Raw genomic sequence first — 19986 nt, 5'->3', positions numbered from 1 at the left:
AGTCCCCTGCAGGCGGCCATCTTGGATTATGGATCGGCTTCAAAGTAACAACACTCGGTCAGCACCTCATAAGGAACATTCATGCCATGTTTGGTTTCATTCCATTCAGTGGTTCTCTAAAAGAAGACATTTGTATGTATTTCCTATAGGGTCCAATGTTAAACTAAGTCCCCTGCTGGCGGCCATCTTGGATTATGGATCAGCTTCATAGTAACAACACTTGGTCAGCACCTCATAAGGAACATTCATGCCATGTTTGGTTTCATTCCATTCAGTGGTTCTCTAAAAGAAGACATTTGTATGTATTTCCCATAGGGTCCCATGTTAAACTAAGTCCCCCGCTGGCGGCCATCTTGGATTATGGATCGGCTTCAAAGTAACAACACTCAGTCAGCACATCATAAGGAACATTCATGCCATGTTTGGTTTCATTCCATTTAGTGGTTCTCTAAAAGAAGACATTTGTATGTATTTCTCATAGGGTCCCATGTTAAACTAAGTCCCCTGCAGGCGGCCATCTTGGATTATGGATCGGCTTCAAAGTAACAACACTCGGTCAGCACCTCATAAGGAACATTCATGCCATGTTTGGTTTCATTCCATTCAGTGGTTCTCTAAAAGAAGACATTTGTATGTATTTCCTATAGGGTCCAATGTTAAACTAAGTCCCCTGCTGGCGGCCATCTTGGATTATGGATCAGCTTCATAGTAACAACACTTGGTCAGCACCTCATAAGGAACATTCATGCCATGTTTGGTTTCATTCCATTCAGTGGTTCTCTAAAAGAAGACATTTGTATGTATTTCCCATAGGGTCCCATGTTAAACTAAGTCCCCCGCTGGCGGCCATCTTGGATTATGGATCGGCTTCAAAGTAACAACACTCAGTCAGCACCTCATAAGGAACATTCATGCCATGTTTGGTTTCATTCCATTCAGTGGTTCTCTAAAAGAAGACATTTGTATGTATTTCCTATAGGGTCCAATGTTAAACTAAGTCCCCTGCTGGCGGCCATCTTGGATTATGGATCAGCTTCAAAGTAACAACACTTGGTCAGCACCTCATAAGGAACATTCATGCCATGTTTGGTTTCATTCCATTCAGTGGTTCTCTAAAAGAAGACATTTGTATGTATTTCCCATAGGGTCCCATGTTAAACTAAGTCCCCCGCTGGCGGCCATCTTGGATTATGGATCGGCTTCAAAGTAACAACACTCAGTCAGCACCTCATAAGGAACATTCATGCCATGTTTGGTTTCATTCCATTCAGTAGTTCTCTAAAAGAAGACGTTTGTATGTATTTCCCATAGGGTCCCATGTTAAACTAAGTCCCCCCTGGCGGCCATCTTGGATTAGGGATCCGCTTCAAAGTAACAACACTTGGTCAGCACCTCATAAGGAACATTCATACCATGTTTGGTTTCATTCCATTCAGTGGTTCTCTAAAAGAAGACATTTGTATGTATTTCCCATAGGGTCCTATGTTAAACTAAGTCCCCAGCTGGCGGCCATCTTGGATTATGGATCAGCTTCAAAGTAACAACACTCGGTCAGCACCTCATAAGAAACATTCATGCCATGTTTGGTTTCATTCCATTCAGTGGTTCTCTAAAAGAAGACATTTGTATGTATTTCCCATAGGGTCCCATGTTAAACTAAGTCCCCTGCAGGCGGCCATCTTGGATTATGGATCGGCTTCAAAGTAACAACACTCGGTCAGCACCTCATAAGGAACATTCATGCCATGTTTGGTTTTATTCCATTCAGTAGTTCTCTAAAAGAAGACATTTGTATGTATTTCCCATAGGGTCCCAGGTTAAACTAAGTCCCCCGCTGGCGGCCATCTTGGATTATGGATCGGCTTCAAAGTAACAACACTTGGTCAGCACCTCATAAGGAACATTCATATCATGTTTGGTTTCATTCCATTCAGTGGTTCTCTAAAAGAAGACATTTGTATGTATTTCCCATAGGGTCCTATGTTAAACTAAGTCCCCAGCTGGCGGCCATCTTGGATTATGGATCAGCTTCAAAGTAACAACACTCGGTCAGCACCTCATAAGAAACATTCATGCCATGTTTGGTTTCATTCCATTCAGTGGTTCTCTAAAAGAAGACATTTGTATGTATTTCCCATAGGGTCCTAGGTTAAACTAAGTCCCCCGCTGGCGGCCATCTTGGATGATGGATCCGCTACAAAGTAACAACACTTGGTCAGCACCTCATAAGGAACATTCATGCCATGTTTGGTTTCATTCCATTTAGTGGTTCTCTAGAAGAAGTTCAAAATGTAAAAAGTTAACGCCGACGACGGACGACGCCGGACGACGACGGACGACGGACGACGGACGCCAAGTGATGAGAAAAGCTCACTTGGCCCTTCGGGCCAGGTGAGCTAAAAATGAACAAAAAAATAATTAAGTTTAATGCCAGGACATTTTGTTATTTCTATATATACATATTTCAAATGTTCATTTTTTGAACATAGTGATGATATTTATAGTTGACTCTTCCGTTAATAAATTTTGAAATTATAAAGAAACTAAGGTTTCAACTCCCTCAGGCAAAGTTGACCTTAGATGGATTTGGCTATTTTTTAGGTCCTTTTTGGTCATACATCTCATCAACTGTTTCAGTTCTTATACATCTTTGGCTTTCAAATATTCGGCTTTGAGCATTCCTGATGAAGGTAAATCCAGAAAAGCGCTTCGGACGCATGAAATTTATAACGTATTGTTTTCATTGTTTTGCTGTTGATATACCAAGAAGATAAGGCCGTGTTTGATTTTTAAGTACGTTCTTTTATACAGATAAGAGTTAATTCTCTGGGAATACTGTTGAGGTCTAACAGAATTTGAAGCCCTCTCAATTAAAAAAAACCTTACAAGCTGTATTTCATACTAAATCAAGTAATTGCAGCAATCTGTATTTATATCACTACCACTTAGTGAATTCAGCAATCTGTGAACCTTTTTAATAGATTCAGTATAAAGGGAATAATCAGACGGCCTCGATTATAAATTTAACATTTTCGGCACGAAACCAGATTAAAATATTCGGCGAACTTATGAATAAAAAAAAACCATTTCGGGTATACGTTATTGAAACAACAACTCAATGACAAGAGAGGCGAAAGATACCAAAAGGACATTCAAACTCATAAGTCGAAAATAAACAGACAACGTCAGGGCAAAAAAACGAAAAAGACCAAAAGACAAACAACAGTATACAAAACACAACATAGAAAACTAACTGATGTGCAACACGAACCCCACCAAAAACCGGGGGTGATCTCAGGTGCGCCTTGAGACTTGCATGAATATATTTTATTTGCGGAGAAAATATACGATTATCATGTAGTTGGGTCGTACTACATGAATGAATGAAATTCAATATTATCTATTTGAGTGCCTAACAGATCTTGACTTTAACAGTAGGCCTTCCGTCGTTTGGAATTAAATGCTATTGATTACATGTACTTTCAGTATTGTATGTTGTCAATTTTTCCAGCAATCAATATGCATACATATGAGTTGGCATATTTTGTTGCCTTTCAAATAATTCAAATGAATTTAGCTTTTGAATCTACCTCGGAATGCAGTAAACCTTTCTGGTTATCGAATCAAATATATGTGTGAGAGTATGCCAGACTTTCAGGAAGCAGGAACCCCTTGCCATGGGTGTCTGTTTAAATTAAAGTAAAGATACAATGATACACGCGACACGACATTAAGATATAACATTGGAACATAAATGACGGTCGATTATCACACAAGTGGGATATTTGGCGCTTGTAAAATCTGGCCAAAACTTCTTTCCAAAGTGTCTATATCAAGTCCTGGCTATGAGAGTTTATTGGCAATTGTGCACACGAGGATTGTTTCTGGAGATTTTCCAATACCAAGAAGTATATATTTGAAAACTTATTATTTTGAATATTCATTGAACTTTGGTAAGTTTATCACTCCCTAATAATTACTTTTCATAGAAGTTTCATGCGATCCACTAGTCAAGTTTGATTGGTCGATGAATTCCAAAAGAAGCATTCAATTCTTAATTGATTTTTTAAATGTATATAAATCAAGACAATCACAATGTGTTTGAATTAAAATGAGTCTGTGGTTTGCAACATTTATAATCATACAGAAACAAACAAACAAACTAAGTTTTAAAGAAAACTACTGGCCTAACTCTTGATCTATGATAGTCTATGGATGACGTTACTAGCTACAAGTCTTCTTACACTGTAATAACAGCCCCTGACTTACGAGGATATATCATACAGTAATTCCCAAATTTAATTTATGTATAGAAATATGATACAGAAAATAACATAAACGAAACGTTTTTGTTGGGTTCAAGTTCAAGTACACTTTTTTTAATACTATTTCTTTTTATAAAGATCTACGGCATCCATGAACATTTGCACATTGCTTTATATTTTCTTTGGAACTCGTTTTCACATCAGCTCTGTCTATTATACAAACAAATCATTTGAGTTTATGCTCAGACACGTTATTTTTAAAGGTGTGAACTGCAATGTTACGAGTGATAAAATTCAAGTTACTGTTTTAGCTACTAATTTGTACTAAATTTGCTGCAAAAGGATTTTCGAATATCCGACGACATGAGGATAATAACAATGAAATCACTAGCACTGTTTATAATGCGAAGAATATCACCACTGTCCCCAATAAGCCATGCTGTGTACGATCTTAAATTACTTAGTCCAAGCTCGGGGAAAAACCTTGCAATGATCAGTAAAATGGAATTTGGTAAAAATGCTAGTATGTTCCAAGCACAGAGAACGAGGAATAGTTTGCAAAGCTTGACCTGTAAATGCTTTCGGTCACTTATCAATGCTGAATTTACAGCTTTTATTGCGCCCATGTTTTTTCTACTTTGAAACATGCCGCGTATTATGAGCACGTTCATGACACAAAACATGATAATCTGGACAGGTCCGGTGAAAAGTCGTTGGCAAAATACCACTGTATCCATTATCTTCTTATTGGCTACATAAAAGTCCGTTCTTACAGCTCCATAAACACTTGTATTGGCGTTCTGAATATCCATGAATTTAATATTAATTGGTTTTGCTACATTAGCAAATATACCAATCAGAAATGCAATGGAAACAAATGTACGAGGGAATCTGACGGTTAAAGCTGATTTGAGATGAAATGGATAAGTTATTGCAATGAATCTTTCCACGGAAAGAATGCATACAATATTAATAGCCGTACAGCGAAATGTAAACGACACTAACGCTCCACTCCAATGACTCAGTTCAATTGCATGTTTCCGCAGACTTTCTGATGTGGTGTAATGTTCGATTATAGTTCCTGCAGAAACGAACAGGTCTGATATCAAACTTAATATGTCAGCGACAACCATAGCAAACATGTAAATAAAAGACGAATTCAGGCTTCTTTGTTTAAATAAAACTGTTCCAGCGACCGTGTTTCCCGCTATTCCAGCTAAACAAAGTGGCGGTAAGACATACGCGTTCTGTATATATTTTACGTAATCTATTACGTCATTCATACGGTTCACATTTTTTCCATTGCCATTGATCTCTATTAGTTCATTATTTGAATCATTGGCTAAGGAAATTGTGACATCTTCCGAGCTCAGATTTATAGTGATAGTTGAAGATGGAAAGTATATGTCCGTTGACGCAGTCTGTACTGTAGTGAGTTCTGAATGAGTTTTGTCCTCGATAATCATACTTGTTAAACCATTGACCAATGAGTGATTGTTTTGATTGGACGGAAACTGGTTTGTTGTTTCAGGGAACAAATTGTTTTCTTGTGTTCGAACCAAGCCTGTTTTCAGTACACATATTAGAATAAAAGCTAGCATTGTAACCTGTAAATAGATAAAGATTGTTTCCCTTTTAATTTGAATTCTTTACCATAAGAGTAACAAACAGACACAACGTTCGATATAGTAACACAAAAACAAATGCTAATCCAAATATTAGATTGGAATTGGTAAAACCCATAGAATTTGAAAGAATATCTTTTCAAGGTTTCGCCGGAGGAACAAACATATTACCGATTCATTAATAAACTTACAAAACGGCAAATATTTGACGGAAATGACTACAGTTATTAATTTTCTTTTGATATTATTTTTGCTCATTTTTGCAATAAAGTGCATTGTTAATTGATTGTTATGCAAACATAACTCTTTTACATCATTAATACGACTTCAGTAGTTTCTTTGTTTGTCAAATTAGTGTATTTTCTGTGGGATTTCTTGATGAAAAAGAAATCAAACAATATGGTTGATGTAGATTGATCAAACATTCATTTGATTAAATACAGCACAATGTTTGTTTGTTGCTTATATCTCATAAACAGCACAGAAATGAAAAACAATGTTTAAAGTACAGTCAGATATTAAATATCATTACTTCTTTCATTAGATATTTCTGCCATGTCAATAAATGATCTCCGCAACCTTTCTAGTGATTAATGATACATTTTACATAATAGACTTCGAAAATTGAATATCTTACTGGTATATTTAATGAGTTTTTACTGGTATTCTATTCAATAAAATGACCGTAGCTGTTATAAAAAAATATACAAAATATGTCAAAATGAATGTCAAGCAAGCATATCTTCTTTTTAATTATTTTCAGACATTACTATAAGTTGATCCCTAGCTTTGAACAAAACTAATCACGGGGTATACGCCAGTGAGACCCCCCCCCCCCAAAAAAAAAAAGGATGTACATTGTAAAAAGTTCACTTCACTTAATGACGTCTTTACACTACATCCGTTGATTGTACTGATTGATACTTAAGTCATAAATCCATTACGAAGATACAAATCAAAGTAAAAACCAAACAAAAGTGAGGGATCGTGAGATGAAACACTGACGTCATCGTATCATTCAACCAATGCGTTCAAACGAGACTGTGTTGTCGTTGGTATGTCGAGTAAACATGACATTTATCGACTTCCTTAGACTATCGTATCCTTTGTGTGATATAATTACAATACTGAAAAGTATTTTTTTTTCTAGAACTTGAGGGGATTCTCTATCCCATTTTTAAAATAAAATAAAATAACTACTATGTAAGGGAACATACATAACCAATACATTTGTTTGCATAACAGATGATTTCTCATTCAGTATAAAAAAAAGAAGAATATTAACACTGCAAATATCTATCTGAATCCTATAATAGCGCGTTTCTACTCTCCCTTAATTCACCTGGTAGTTCATTTTAATTCTAGCAGAAACTTTATTTACAGAATGTAAGCCAAAATATGATTAATATTCAACATGATGACAAGTCTTTATTATAAGACATATTTTCTTATTAGTTTGAAGTAAAAAGTAAAATGACAAAAATACCGAACTCCAAGGAAAATTCAAAACGGAAAGTCCTGTATCAAATGGCAAAATCAAAAGGTCACACACATCAAACGAATAAATACAAATAAATGTAAAGTAAAATGATGAAGAATAAAAATATGATTCTTACCCCTAAAACTTCGGCTGTCAATGAAACACATGAGATTTCAATTAGGAAAAACTAGCTATATAATTATTTATCATCATAAATGATATATAAATATACACGGAGAAAATGTAGTGATGTTTTAATGGACAGAGAGGAAATAAACTGATGTCTGTCTTGGAGTCTTTCATTGATGACGCTTGCTATACAAACAAGTAATTTCCTATTGTAGTCATGAAGCTTTAAACTTACATGGATGATCAAAGGGAACAATAAGTCTTATTTGTAAGAAATGTATTAGTGTCAGGAAACAAATATAACCAAAATACTGAATTCCATGATAAATTCAAAAAGGGGAAGTCCATAAAAAGTGACAAAATCAAACGTTAGATTTTAATGATGCTGAGACTTAATCAGCAGTAAATATACAGAAATGAGCCCATTTTAGAATTATAATACTCGTCAGCACAGGATTGCTGACTGCAACGCAAACGAAAAGCTCAAAAGAACTGACAGTCATGTTGTTTTCTTGCTATCTTGCTACGGAACACTTTTAGAAGAAATCATCTTTGAATTAGCCATCTGCCAAGATTCGTTATGATGGAAAACTATTTTCAGAAAAAAAAACCGATTCAGTCACTTTATGATATGTTATTGTACACTCGGTGACATAAAGAATGCTCTTCAGTGTCCTGTGTCATTGATGTTTACCTAACATCTTCTTTGTCATAGTATGTCGGTCAAACAATATATATGATAGAAAAAATGTTAGTATTCAACATTAATTGAGACGATGGCAAATCTTTTCAATATTTCAAAATTTATCAAATATTTATAAAAAGTTACAGTTAGACCTTGAAATTTGGCTGGTGGCGACCAAATACGCATGTATTTTACCTTAAATAAAAAGCAAAGCTCTCTGGATAAAGAGAAATTAAACTATTTGTATCCATTCGTTTGGAATCAAAGTTTAAATTAGCAATACAGTTTGATTTATGCTTTAAAAACTATTTAGTTGGTAACGCAGTTATACCTAAAATATAATTTTCAGGTTTTCCAAATAAGATTTTCTATCAGAGCATATTTGAAAGACTTAAGATAGGGATATAAGCAAAAACCAATTTAAGAAACAACAAAAATGTACTTTTGCTTGTATATGATAAGTAATAAACATACTTAGTTACGTAAATGAAGGTAAGATCAAAGTTAATTTACCTGAACAATTACGACAATATTGTTATGATAAAAACAATTCTCGGAATTATGTCCAACTCTTAAAAAATAAACAACGTTAAAAAAACCAAAACAAAAACAGGGGGAGTGTTGCCAAAAAAAAAATATATAAAGGGATAATATTTTAATAAAAACATAGAATATCATTTCTAGCAACAGAATACACTGAAACGGTAAGCTTACTTAATAAATAATTTGATTTATATAAAATAATGAAATAAACAGAATGAATATAGAAGAAAATATAAAAACCAAGATTACGTCAACCTGTTCTTTGCTTAAAAATGCGGGTAATATGTTTCTTTTTGAATAATGTTGCAGAATGCATTCCCATTTAGATTTTGTAATCAACGCGGAACCTCCAAGTAACAAAAACATTTTAAAAGATATGACATAAGACAACTAATGTTGGGATTCCTGATTTGGAACCGTATTAATTTATGACAGGGTTAAATGAGCTTTTTCGGATCTCAGCTCTCTTCTGTTTATCTCGACCAGTGGACGAACAAAAGATGCATTAAAAAGCGTACAAACCAGTAAAGGCAGACCACTTAACATTTCTGTTAAATTTTGTACAAATACCAAATATCCTCTGCGCTTTTTTCAATGTAATAAAATATCAAGTAAAACGATGAATAAAAGAGAATTAAAAAAGTATCATACAAATGTTATTTAATTGTGAATAAATAATAATGTTTTTTTTTTCACTTTATAAATACATTTTAGAATACCTTGCAATCATTCTAGATAAGTGACATGGATTCTACAGCAATTCTAACAGTAGTGTTGTGTGCACTATTTTCGCTTGCCGCCAGTCAATGTATTTCAAAAGAAGATGAAACAGTGTTTGATAATTTACAATCCAAATTGACAACATCAGAAAATAATCTCGTACAAGTAAGAGTACAACTCACTTCACTGGAAAATAAATTGAAAAGTAAGTAAAGAACATTCAGATAGAATATAGCAATGCTTAAGTGGGGAGTAAAAAGTCTCATTTTATTTTGAAGAATGATCAATATTATGATATTTTGTAAACAAATGATAAAAACACGGGCAAAATTTATCTGTTTGTAACAAGCTCATAATTTATCATCATTTATTTTTGTGTAAACAACAACGAATGACGTATACATTTATATCTATTTATGAATAAATGAACTAATTAATAATATTTGAATACTCATGCCAAAAAAAGAAATGAAGAGTATCACCTCAAGATTTAAAATATATACCGTCTTTAAAAAATAAATAAATTTCATCATCATATGGAGTCCAGCCAACAGGGTATTGTGAGCTCTGACGCGACATACGAAATTTTCAAAAATGTTTTTTTTTTTCATATATGTATGAATGAAAAATAATGTTGACTACGTATGAAAACTCATCAAAGATACCAGTCTTGTAATTTTAGCATGTAAGAAAAAAGTAAAATCACAAAAATACTGAACTCCGAGGAAAATTCAAAAAGGAAAGTCCCTAATCAAATGGCAAAATCAAAAGCTCAAACACATCGAACGAATGGATAACAACTGTCATATTCCTTACTTGGTACAGGCATTTTCTTATGTAGAAAATGATGGATTGAACCTGGTTTTATAGCTAGCTAAACCTCTCATTTGTATGACAGTCGCATCAAATTCCATTATATTGACAACGATGCGTGAACAAAACAAACAGACACAATAGGTAAAAATGTCAAAAATAGGCGTACAGCAGTCAACATTGTGTTATCATCTTAATCACTATAAAAACAAACAAATGTAACGAAGAAGCACAAAAAGGCATACATCAAATGTATAAAGAATAAGACGCGCTCTTTGTCTACACGAGACTCTTCAGTGTCGCTCGACTCAAAACAGTTAAAAGGTCAAATATAAAACGAAGTTGTAGAGCATTAACATAAAAAATTCCGAAAAATTGTCCCACAGTGAGAACAATTTATATCATACAGATTAGACATATTAAGTAGTAAGAGTATTGATATTACAAAGACATGGATAACGAAAGAAATACCGTAGTGGATATATGTTGAAGGTCGTACGGTGACCTTCAGTTGCTTACATCCACGTCACTTGGATTATGCCTGGTGGTTAATTGTCTAGTTTCCAATCATACCACAACTCCTTATTTTTATATTTATACAATTTATTGCCGACTAAAGATTTCTCTCTAGAAAAGTTAGAATATGATATAATGAAGCAATTCACGATGACTTGCGCGGTAGATGCATGATAATTAACAATAGAACATTTAAATCATCACGCTTGTAACAGATCCTTATTTTTAGTCGTACATCAGTGTCTAGACAAACCATGAGATAGAAATACTTTTTCCGTGGATTTGCATGGCGAACGGTGCATGCGGAGCAGGAGAAGCTTACCGGGTCGACGCACTTGGTCTCGCTCCTTTTGGAGTTCATGCTATTCCCTCCGTTTTTATTTACCTGAATTTGTATTTTGTTAATGGATTTATGAGATTTGAACATCTTTAACTGCAGTTGCCTCTAATTTATCATATAATTCAATATTTTAATGGACATATAGTGTTTTTGTATTCACTTTTAGAATTTTCAGTTAAGAGTAAAACGGAATTTTGTTTTTCATATACAGAAAAGACAGCTCCCACATGTGAACCAGGATGGCTCAGTTACCAAGGAAGTTGTTACTTTTTCAGTAAGAATACAGACACTTGGATAAATGCTGAGGTAAACACATCAAACGCTAAATTGACATACTTGTTTTCAATTGAGTAGGGTACATTTACTTTTTATTTCTGTACAACGAAAAAGATTTCAAATTATATAAAAAAATTAATTATTTTCAAAGAATTGTTACACAGATGTAGAGCATACTTATGTAAAAAGATATTCCAAATGTTTCACAAATATCAGCTCGCAACGTTGAATACCCATTGGTGTCCTTGGGCTGATTTTCTGCTCTTTGGTCGGAAACAATAAATGTATGCCTGTTAAAAGGATTAAAAATTCGAAGAAAGCGAAATTTTGTGAAAATGTCTAAAATTTCGACCTATTTATCTCTAAAAGTAGCGTATGCAGGTTTGTTTTAATTAAAAATTTGAATTGTCGAGGTGATGAATTATAGTTTGTATACAAAAAAATCAGCCTGTGATCAAAACTGTATCAAATGCATCTAAGCCCCAGTCCGTGGACAGTGGAAATGGGAGAAAAACCATGAATATTCTGGTAGAAGACATTTTACCATATTAGAGGATGTAATAAACGATCGTTCATGTCAAAAGTCGAAACATCAAGAGTTTCAAGTACATTGAGTTTATTGCTTTAACATTAAATGAGCAATCCATGTCAAATCCATATTGAATGCTTTATCAACCCTCAACCAATATAATTTTCGGAGGAGACATACAATTGGAAAAAAACTAAAGTCTTCTGTTTAAATATATGATACGTGAACTCGGGGCTTAAGTTTCTGTGCAGGGCGTTAAACAACATCTAGAAAGATAGAAGTTTTTGTGCCGTCCAACTTACTGCATTGGTTGCTATGTAAAACGTGCTCTTACTACGGCTGCACCAGAGACACATTTAGATAATAAATATATCTTCAGTGATGCCCGAGGCCAAACTATTAAGAATTACCTCAATAAACATTGATTTCAACTGTACAAAAATTAAAAAAGTCCCATCTGTATGCCTAATGAACAGTTTTTTTTCCATTTTTCATTTTTAAATTCGTCATAAATATGGATGAAATATTTGCAACTGTGACAAACATTGAGATTTGCATTGTATACATGTCTTGATTCCTTCATGCCTTGATCATCCTTCAGTACGACACTTCTGTATATGCAATTTAACGAGGTCAGCATTTTTTATTTTCGTCTTTAAACTCATTAACTCTTTTATTCCCCGGAAATTGTGTCCCAAATACGTCTGCATTGATGTCATTGAATAGCGGTCTTCATTCATTTTTGTCTTTGGAGCCTAGTAGAAACACGACTTCATCATTGAATTAGCCAAAGACGTTACTGTCGTCACAAAGGATATAATAGAGCTTCGAGTTGTTAGACGTTTTGGCGTCTCAAAGTGGACACATGTCGGCGGATAACAATTGTTTGACATGTTTGAGAGAGGAAAAAATCGGACACGTTTAAGTAAGGCAATTAATTGGACACGTTTAGAGGATGTAAAATTGAACACGTTAGTGCGATTTGTATTTTAAGGACACGTTTTGTCGAAATGGACACGTTTTGTGGTAGGGATACGTTTGAAAGTGTTACATATATGTTGAATATTTGTGTGTGTGTTTATTTCAAATCTTAATAACAATGTACTTTTCAGCGTGAATGTAGACAGAAGTCAAGTAATCTGGTAAAAATTGAAAGTGCCACCGAAAATATTTGGCTGAAACAAAAGTCTAAAGGTTTGTAGAGGACATATAAGAAAGTTACTAATCTCTGGAATGTTACATGTGCTACTTTTTTCTGTTTGGTGTTTGTTTTTAATTTCTAATAGAAAAAATCATTCAAGGAAAAGAAATGATAATAATAATTATTATGATAAGCTGAATAACAAACGTATTATTGGTAAAAAATCTGATATTTCATTTATGTTTCTATTCTTAGTTAGTTTAGTTTTTAATGATTATCGATACATTTCAAAGTACATGGCTAGTACAAAATGTAATATTTCAAATATCAAAAAAGAAAGAAGAATAATTTCCCTCTAACAACTCTCAACGAAATTATAGATTCCGTGCATTTAGATATTAGAAATATAGCTAATAAATGAAATTTGATTTTAGTAACTGCTTAATTAATCAACTAGCGCATTCAGGTTGATTTTATTCATAAAAGTAACGGACTTATCTATGGGAAGAAATAATGATAACGATGCTTTTATTTGCAGCAACAAATAAACAAAGATGGATAGGCGCACGTGAGGTTAATGGACAATGGGAATGGGTGTCCGATTTAACTCCACTGACCTTTACTTCATGGGCTGGAAATGAACCAAACAGTGCAAAGGAAAACTGTGGCCATATTGATAAGGGAAAATCATACAACTGGAATGATCATAAATGTGCCAAGCGTTTTAACTTCATTTGTGAAAAAGCAGCTGTAAGTTTAAATAGAGAAAACAAACTAGACTCATTAAATATACACGATCCCCTTAGACTTATCGACATGAGAATACGGAACACTTTGATTTATTACGTTTGTGTGTTTTATCCGTATGTCACGTCTTGAGTTTAAGACTATACATAATATTAAACTCAAGACGTGACATACGGATAAAACACACAAAACGTAATAAATCAAAGTGTTCTGTATTCTCACGAAAATCGAGTAACAATTCTTATGTATATACATTATATAACGTTAATAACAATTCTTATGTATAAACACTGAATTAAGTTACGGTGAAATATCAGGAATTCTCTAGAAGCTGTAATAACAATCCAAATTTCTACAAAAAAGTATTCACAAAAATAGCGAACTCCAAGGTAAATCAAAAAAAGGGAAAGTACATAATACCTGACAAAACCAAATGCTCGACTATATCAACCAAAAAATAACTAATTTGATATATATTTTTCTATATTTTTTTATATTGCAATTATATGTTTATGGAAAATAAAGAAATATTTTCGTACTTCGTTGTATTAATAAATAGAAATAATTAAGGAAATGAACATTTTCCAACTAAAATATTTATAGAAGAGAATTTGCGATTTCAAATATAAGTCAACGGCTATCTTAAAAAATTATTAAAAAACTAAGATTCTAACTCATTCAGGCTACATTATATTTTTGCCTTTCCCAAATGAGGGGCATGCTATTCAGTAGTTGGATTCTGTCTATATATATTATAGCTCCTCATATAGTACTTACACCTCTTTAGTATTCAAACTTTGAGTTTTGAGTGTTCCTCATCTAGGTTATACAGAAAACGCTTCGGACTCGCTGAAACTATTAAGTGTTCTTTTCATTTTCTAGCACTATGTCGATACCGCTACTGGTGGACTGATTATCCACAATGGTATAAGAAGTTCAGTAGTCAGTACCTCGATAATGCAATGATTTTTAACTTACCTATATGTTTAATTCTCTAAATTTATGTGTTACAAAACTAAGGCTCCATTGCCCCCCAGACAAACTTGACTTTATGGAATTTTGATATCCTTTTCGTCAAATATCTCAAGTGTTCAAGTGTTCATACATCGGCTTTAAAATTTCCTGGGGTTTTGTTTTTCCTAATGAAAGATAATCCAGAAAACGCTTTGAACGCACCAAATGAATAAATTGTTATTAATGTTGTTAAGCTGCAATTTAAAAATAAAATTAATGGATTTAACAAATTTGTCAATGAAATAGGAACTGTTCGTTGCTATTCCCAAATGAAATGAATGGATTTAATTAATTTCTTAATGAAATAGCAAATGTTGGTTGAATCCATTCAATGCTGCCCCAAATAAGGTCAAACTCTTTGCAGTTAATACAATAACATATTTGTATTGTTCTATTTCAGGGACAATAATACGAATTTCTACAATCAACACCAACTTTGTCCCTGAATCAACATGAAATTCATACCTCAGCAAAGAAAAATAACCAATTTGATATATATTTTTCTATATTTTTTATATTGCAATTATATATTTATGGAAAATAAAGAAATATTTTCGTATTTTGTTGTATTAATAAATAGAAATGAAATGAATATTTTCCAATTAAAATATTTATAGAAGAGAATTTGCCCTTTCGTTTATAATTTGAAAGTGAGTGAGGCAAAAAATAACAAAAGGGCGATCAAAACAAACTAACAATACCATGACAAAAATGAAAAACGACCAAAAGACAAACACCATTATAAAAACAAACACAACATAGAAACCTAAAGACTAAGCAAATTGATCCCCACCAAAACCGGGGATGATCTCCGGTCCTCCAGTATGTGACATTCGTCATGTTGCTCATGTAGGTACACACCCGGTGTTAAGTCTAATACTGTAAGTCACATTCGAAAAAAAAGAGCAGGATTGTGGTAACAACAGTTGGAACATATCGGTCGTCATCTGTGAAACTGAATTCAATCACAGTCAACCAACTCATGATATATCGGAAGGGACAATTCCAACTTCACCACTTGAACTATTGTTTAAAAGCTTCCTTGGAGTTCGGTATTTTTGTTCTTATTTTTGTTACCAGCAGCAATGTTCTATCAAGGAAATCATGATAGGAATACTCTGGAATATCGTATCATCTGGGAAGTATATATACTCCATATGCAGGCGCTATTGGAATGTTGCTGTACAAGTGGTAGGTTTACCTAGCTAATAAAACCAGGTTTAACCCATCATCTTCTTTGAAAATGCGTTTACCAAGTCAGAAATATGACAGTTGTTTTCCTTTCGTTCAGTTGTTTGTTAAAGTTTTGATTTTGTCAGTTTGTATGGACTTCCTCTTTTTGAACTTACCTTGGAATTAGGTATTTTTGTTATACCTTTTTGCTACATAGAAATGGATAGTTCACAATCGGGAAACTGAAATAATTTTTTTTGTCGTAAAGCTTTGTTTGTTCTAAACCGACCATCATTGTCAATTTCTAGATGAAAGTCAAGATATGAAGCAGAGTCAACTGTATACGTTGTATTCTTTATCTCAATTTCGATGTGTTCAAATGTGTCGTATGAACTAAGCTAAGGAACGAGTCGACAAGAAAAGGAGCATAGTTAGTTCACTTTGGAACGCCGATTGTTTGTTCAAAAAAACGTCCTCTAAGCATAACAAATATGTTGTCAATCAAGAAATCAAGTATCTTGATAATATCAGTCAAGTCAGTTTAATATCATCAGAATAATTCTGATAATAAATGTTTTTCATGTTTGGTTTTGATTTCCATAAATCTATTTTTCGACCAAAGTCTGTATTAAGAGACAAAGAAGCTGTGAGATGTCAGTCCTCTATTAACGATAAAAAATGAACACTCGGGTTATCCTACGTACAAAAACGTAACTGTTGATAAGAATGAAATCTTGATAAACCACAAGTCCTTCATGGTCTCATTCAATATTTCAATTAACAACAAATCTGAGGACTTATTTGTTTATTGAATACCTAAACTTCATATAGCTCCGTACAAACAACGGTTCATTGCCGGCTCATCTGCATGCTCCACCAAGGAGCTGTCAGCAAGATTTACATTTTTTCTTTTCCCCAGTGAAAGAGGGATTGCAGAAATATTGTGATACTGTATACTCGCGTAGTGACATTAACCATACGTGGATTCTTAAGAAAACAAAAGAACTTTGGGAAATTTTAAATCTCGGTCATTCTCCGAAATAAATTGTTTCAAAACCTTCGATTTCCAACCCTTTACACCTCTATACCACATGAAAAATTGAAAACCCGTCTACAAGTAATAATCCACAATGCTTTCTTTTATAATAGTGGTACCACACGCTATAAACTCATTGTTTTGGGATATAATTGGGCAGATTTTGTAAAAAAAAAAAAAAAAAAAATAGCCCCAAAATTAAACATACTACACCGAAGAACAAGTGATCGGTATACTGGAGTTTCTCAATCACAACATATTTGTTGAATTTGGAGGTACATTTTTCTAGCAGGTTGTCGGCTTTCCTATGGGAACCAACTGTGCACTTCTCCTGGCCGACCTTTTCTTATTTTCAAACGAGTCGGAGTTCCTTCAGACACTTCTTAAAGAACAAGAAGATCAAAGTTAGATAATTTAATTACACATACAGGTATATTGATGATCTTCTGTCCATTAATAATCCAAAAAGTAAAATAACAAGGAAAATTCAAAACGGAAAGTCCCTCATCAAATGGCAAAATCAAAATCTCAAACACATCAAACGAATCCAATTAATATATCCTCATGACTAGAGATTAAAAAAAACAACAGATACAGATTCCTCCGTCTCATTTCAAGACATATACCTCGAATTTGACTACAGCGGTCATCTCAGTACCACAATCTATGACACACATTTCTCCTCACCTTAGCAGCAATATACCAACCTCACACGTTATTAATACGATATTCAAAAGCTTGCAGCTGCTACTTAGACTCTGTAAAACGTCACCGGTGTGTGAGCAAAAAATGAATGAGCCAGTGTTTTGTCAAAGAACGTCTCGTCCTTTTTCTCAAAAAGTTCATTGGAAAGTTCCAAGACCTGATAGATAAATGTTCAATGTCTACTTCACGAATAATACAAAATGGTCTTGGTCGTATGACGTTTGACGTGTCGTTGTTTTTGCGCATTTTGCTATCGGGTTTTTGGCTCCTGGTGCAGGTAGGTCTAGAGGTGCGATTCGAACGCAAGAGATTTTACAGTGTTGTTTTCATTCTGTTTACCCTTTTATTGTATTTTGCTTAATTCGTACTTTATCGGGAAAGTGTATACTAGTACGGCATTACTGTATTTACTATCAGTTACAAAACCTTTTTTTTGTTGGCGTCTTTGTCAGATTTAATATGAACTACAATAACTTTTTGTCGGCGTCTTTGTCAAATTTGTTTGTATGTTTGTTTGAATTTTTTGATACAAATGTAGCATTTTGATAATATCATCTTCAGTGTATTTTCTGATAGGGTCAGTGTGGTTCTTCACAAAATAAGAATTATTATAACCCAAAACAAGAAATTTATATCTACGATTCCCATTTTTATAGACAAAGCTCTGTTTAATGAGATGGTGAAGTCGATCTTTCAATTGAGCATTAGGAATTACAGTGTAAAGTGTAGAAAAATCAAGTCTTAATTTTGCTGCAAAATTGCAGAGATTGTGGTATAAGATTTAGCAGTAGATCTTTTAAGAATCTACATCTGATTGACACCACTGGTTGAATAATTACAATATTTTTGAAGGCCATCTTTTACTGTAGAAAGAATAGTAGTCAGCACTTTAGAAAGATGTTTAGTCGAACATCTTGATGATCCAGCTATGTATCGTTCTTTATAAGGAGTTTTGTGAAGTTTTGGTCTCCAGTATAATGACGGTAGATTTTTTTTTCGTTTTCTTTGATTTTTATACCAAACGAAAGAAGGACAGATTTGTGATTTTCTAAAATTTCATCCTTTGTAAATGATGTAAAAGAATATGTAGGATTACCACTTTTGCTGTTTATTCCATGCTCTTTTGCGAGACATTCCAAGTAATGGTTTTTACATATGAAGACAATATTATTGGAGGCTTTATCTGCTAGAACAACGATAGATTTGTCATGCAAAAAGGATAAATCATCCACAACCTCCTGGTTCTTGAATGGGTAAGAAACCGTAGTGCTCATAGTACATCGTAGTTTCTGAATGCGCTTCTGAAGGCATGATCGGATAGCTTTGATCCATCCAGACAAAGTGTCAGTTCTGGTTCATCTGGCTCGCGCTTTACCCGATTTGTACTTACATAAGCAACACGACGGGTGCCACACGTGGAGCTGAATCTTCTTACCTTTCCGGAGTACCCGAGAGCAACCTCGGTTTTTGGTGGGGTTCGTGTTGCTTAGTTTTAGTTTACTTTGTTGTGTTTTGTGTACTGTCTGTTTTTTCGTCGTTTTCGTTTTTTGCCATGTCATTGCCAGTTTGTTTTCAACCTATGAGTTTGAATATCCCTTTGTTTCTTTCGCCTCTCTTTTTTTAAATAACGCTAACCGAAACATTTTGGTGTAGGGGTATTTTGGCGGTTTTTACAAAAACAGTAGTGGTTTTAGTGTGTCAAAATTTTTGAACTATGTGTCCATATCGTATAGTGATTTAGCCTACTGACTATCAATTCATTGTTGATTTAGCTGTTGGTGTCCAGTTTGGACAAAAACCGGTATGTTCATGACAAGGGCTAATTAATCTTAAAATATTGTATTAAATATAATCATACGATGAGGGTAGATTATTTGAAATTATCATTATATATATTGTTATAGGTCTTGTTATAGTAATATATTCATGTAATCAAGTAAAAAGTAAAATCACAAAAATACTGAACTCCGAGGAAAATGCAAAACGGAAAGTTCCTAATCAAATGTCAAAATCAAATGTTGAAACACTCAAACGAATGGACAACAACTGTCATATTCCTGACTTGGTACAGGCATTTTCAAATGTAGAAAATGGTGGGTTGAACCTGGTTTTATAGCGCTAAACCTCCCACTTGTATGACAGTCGCATCAAATTCCATTATATTTACAACGATGCGTGAACAAAACAGACATAATAGGTAACATTGTCAAAATATGTGTACAACAGTCATCACTGTGTCACAATCTCAA

General features: G+C 33.8%; 1 protein-coding gene across 1 annotated transcript; it reads left to right on the top strand.

Annotated features, from left to right (window-relative positions):
- Positions 1-9419: 9419 nt before the first annotated feature.
- On the top strand, positions 9420-15311 carry LOC127728844 (perlucin-like protein). Its single transcript, XM_052236440.1, has 5 exons — positions 9420-9652; positions 11328-11422; positions 13034-13115; positions 13601-13812; positions 15224-15311. The coding sequence occupies exons 1-5, from the start codon at positions 9472-9474 to the stop codon at positions 15230-15232; spliced, it is 579 nt and encodes a 192-aa protein (XP_052092400.1). The 5' UTR covers positions 9420-9471; the 3' UTR covers positions 15233-15311.
- Positions 15312-19986: the final 4675 nt, after the last annotated feature.

This window comes from Mytilus californianus, unplaced genomic scaffold, assembly GCF_021869535.1.
Source record: "Mytilus californianus isolate M0D057914Y unplaced genomic scaffold, xbMytCali1.0.p SCAF_2, whole genome shotgun sequence".
NCBI lineage: Eukaryota > Metazoa > Mollusca > Bivalvia > Mytilida > Mytilidae > Mytilus > Mytilus californianus.
This window is presented reverse-complemented; position numbering and strand designations above follow the sequence as displayed.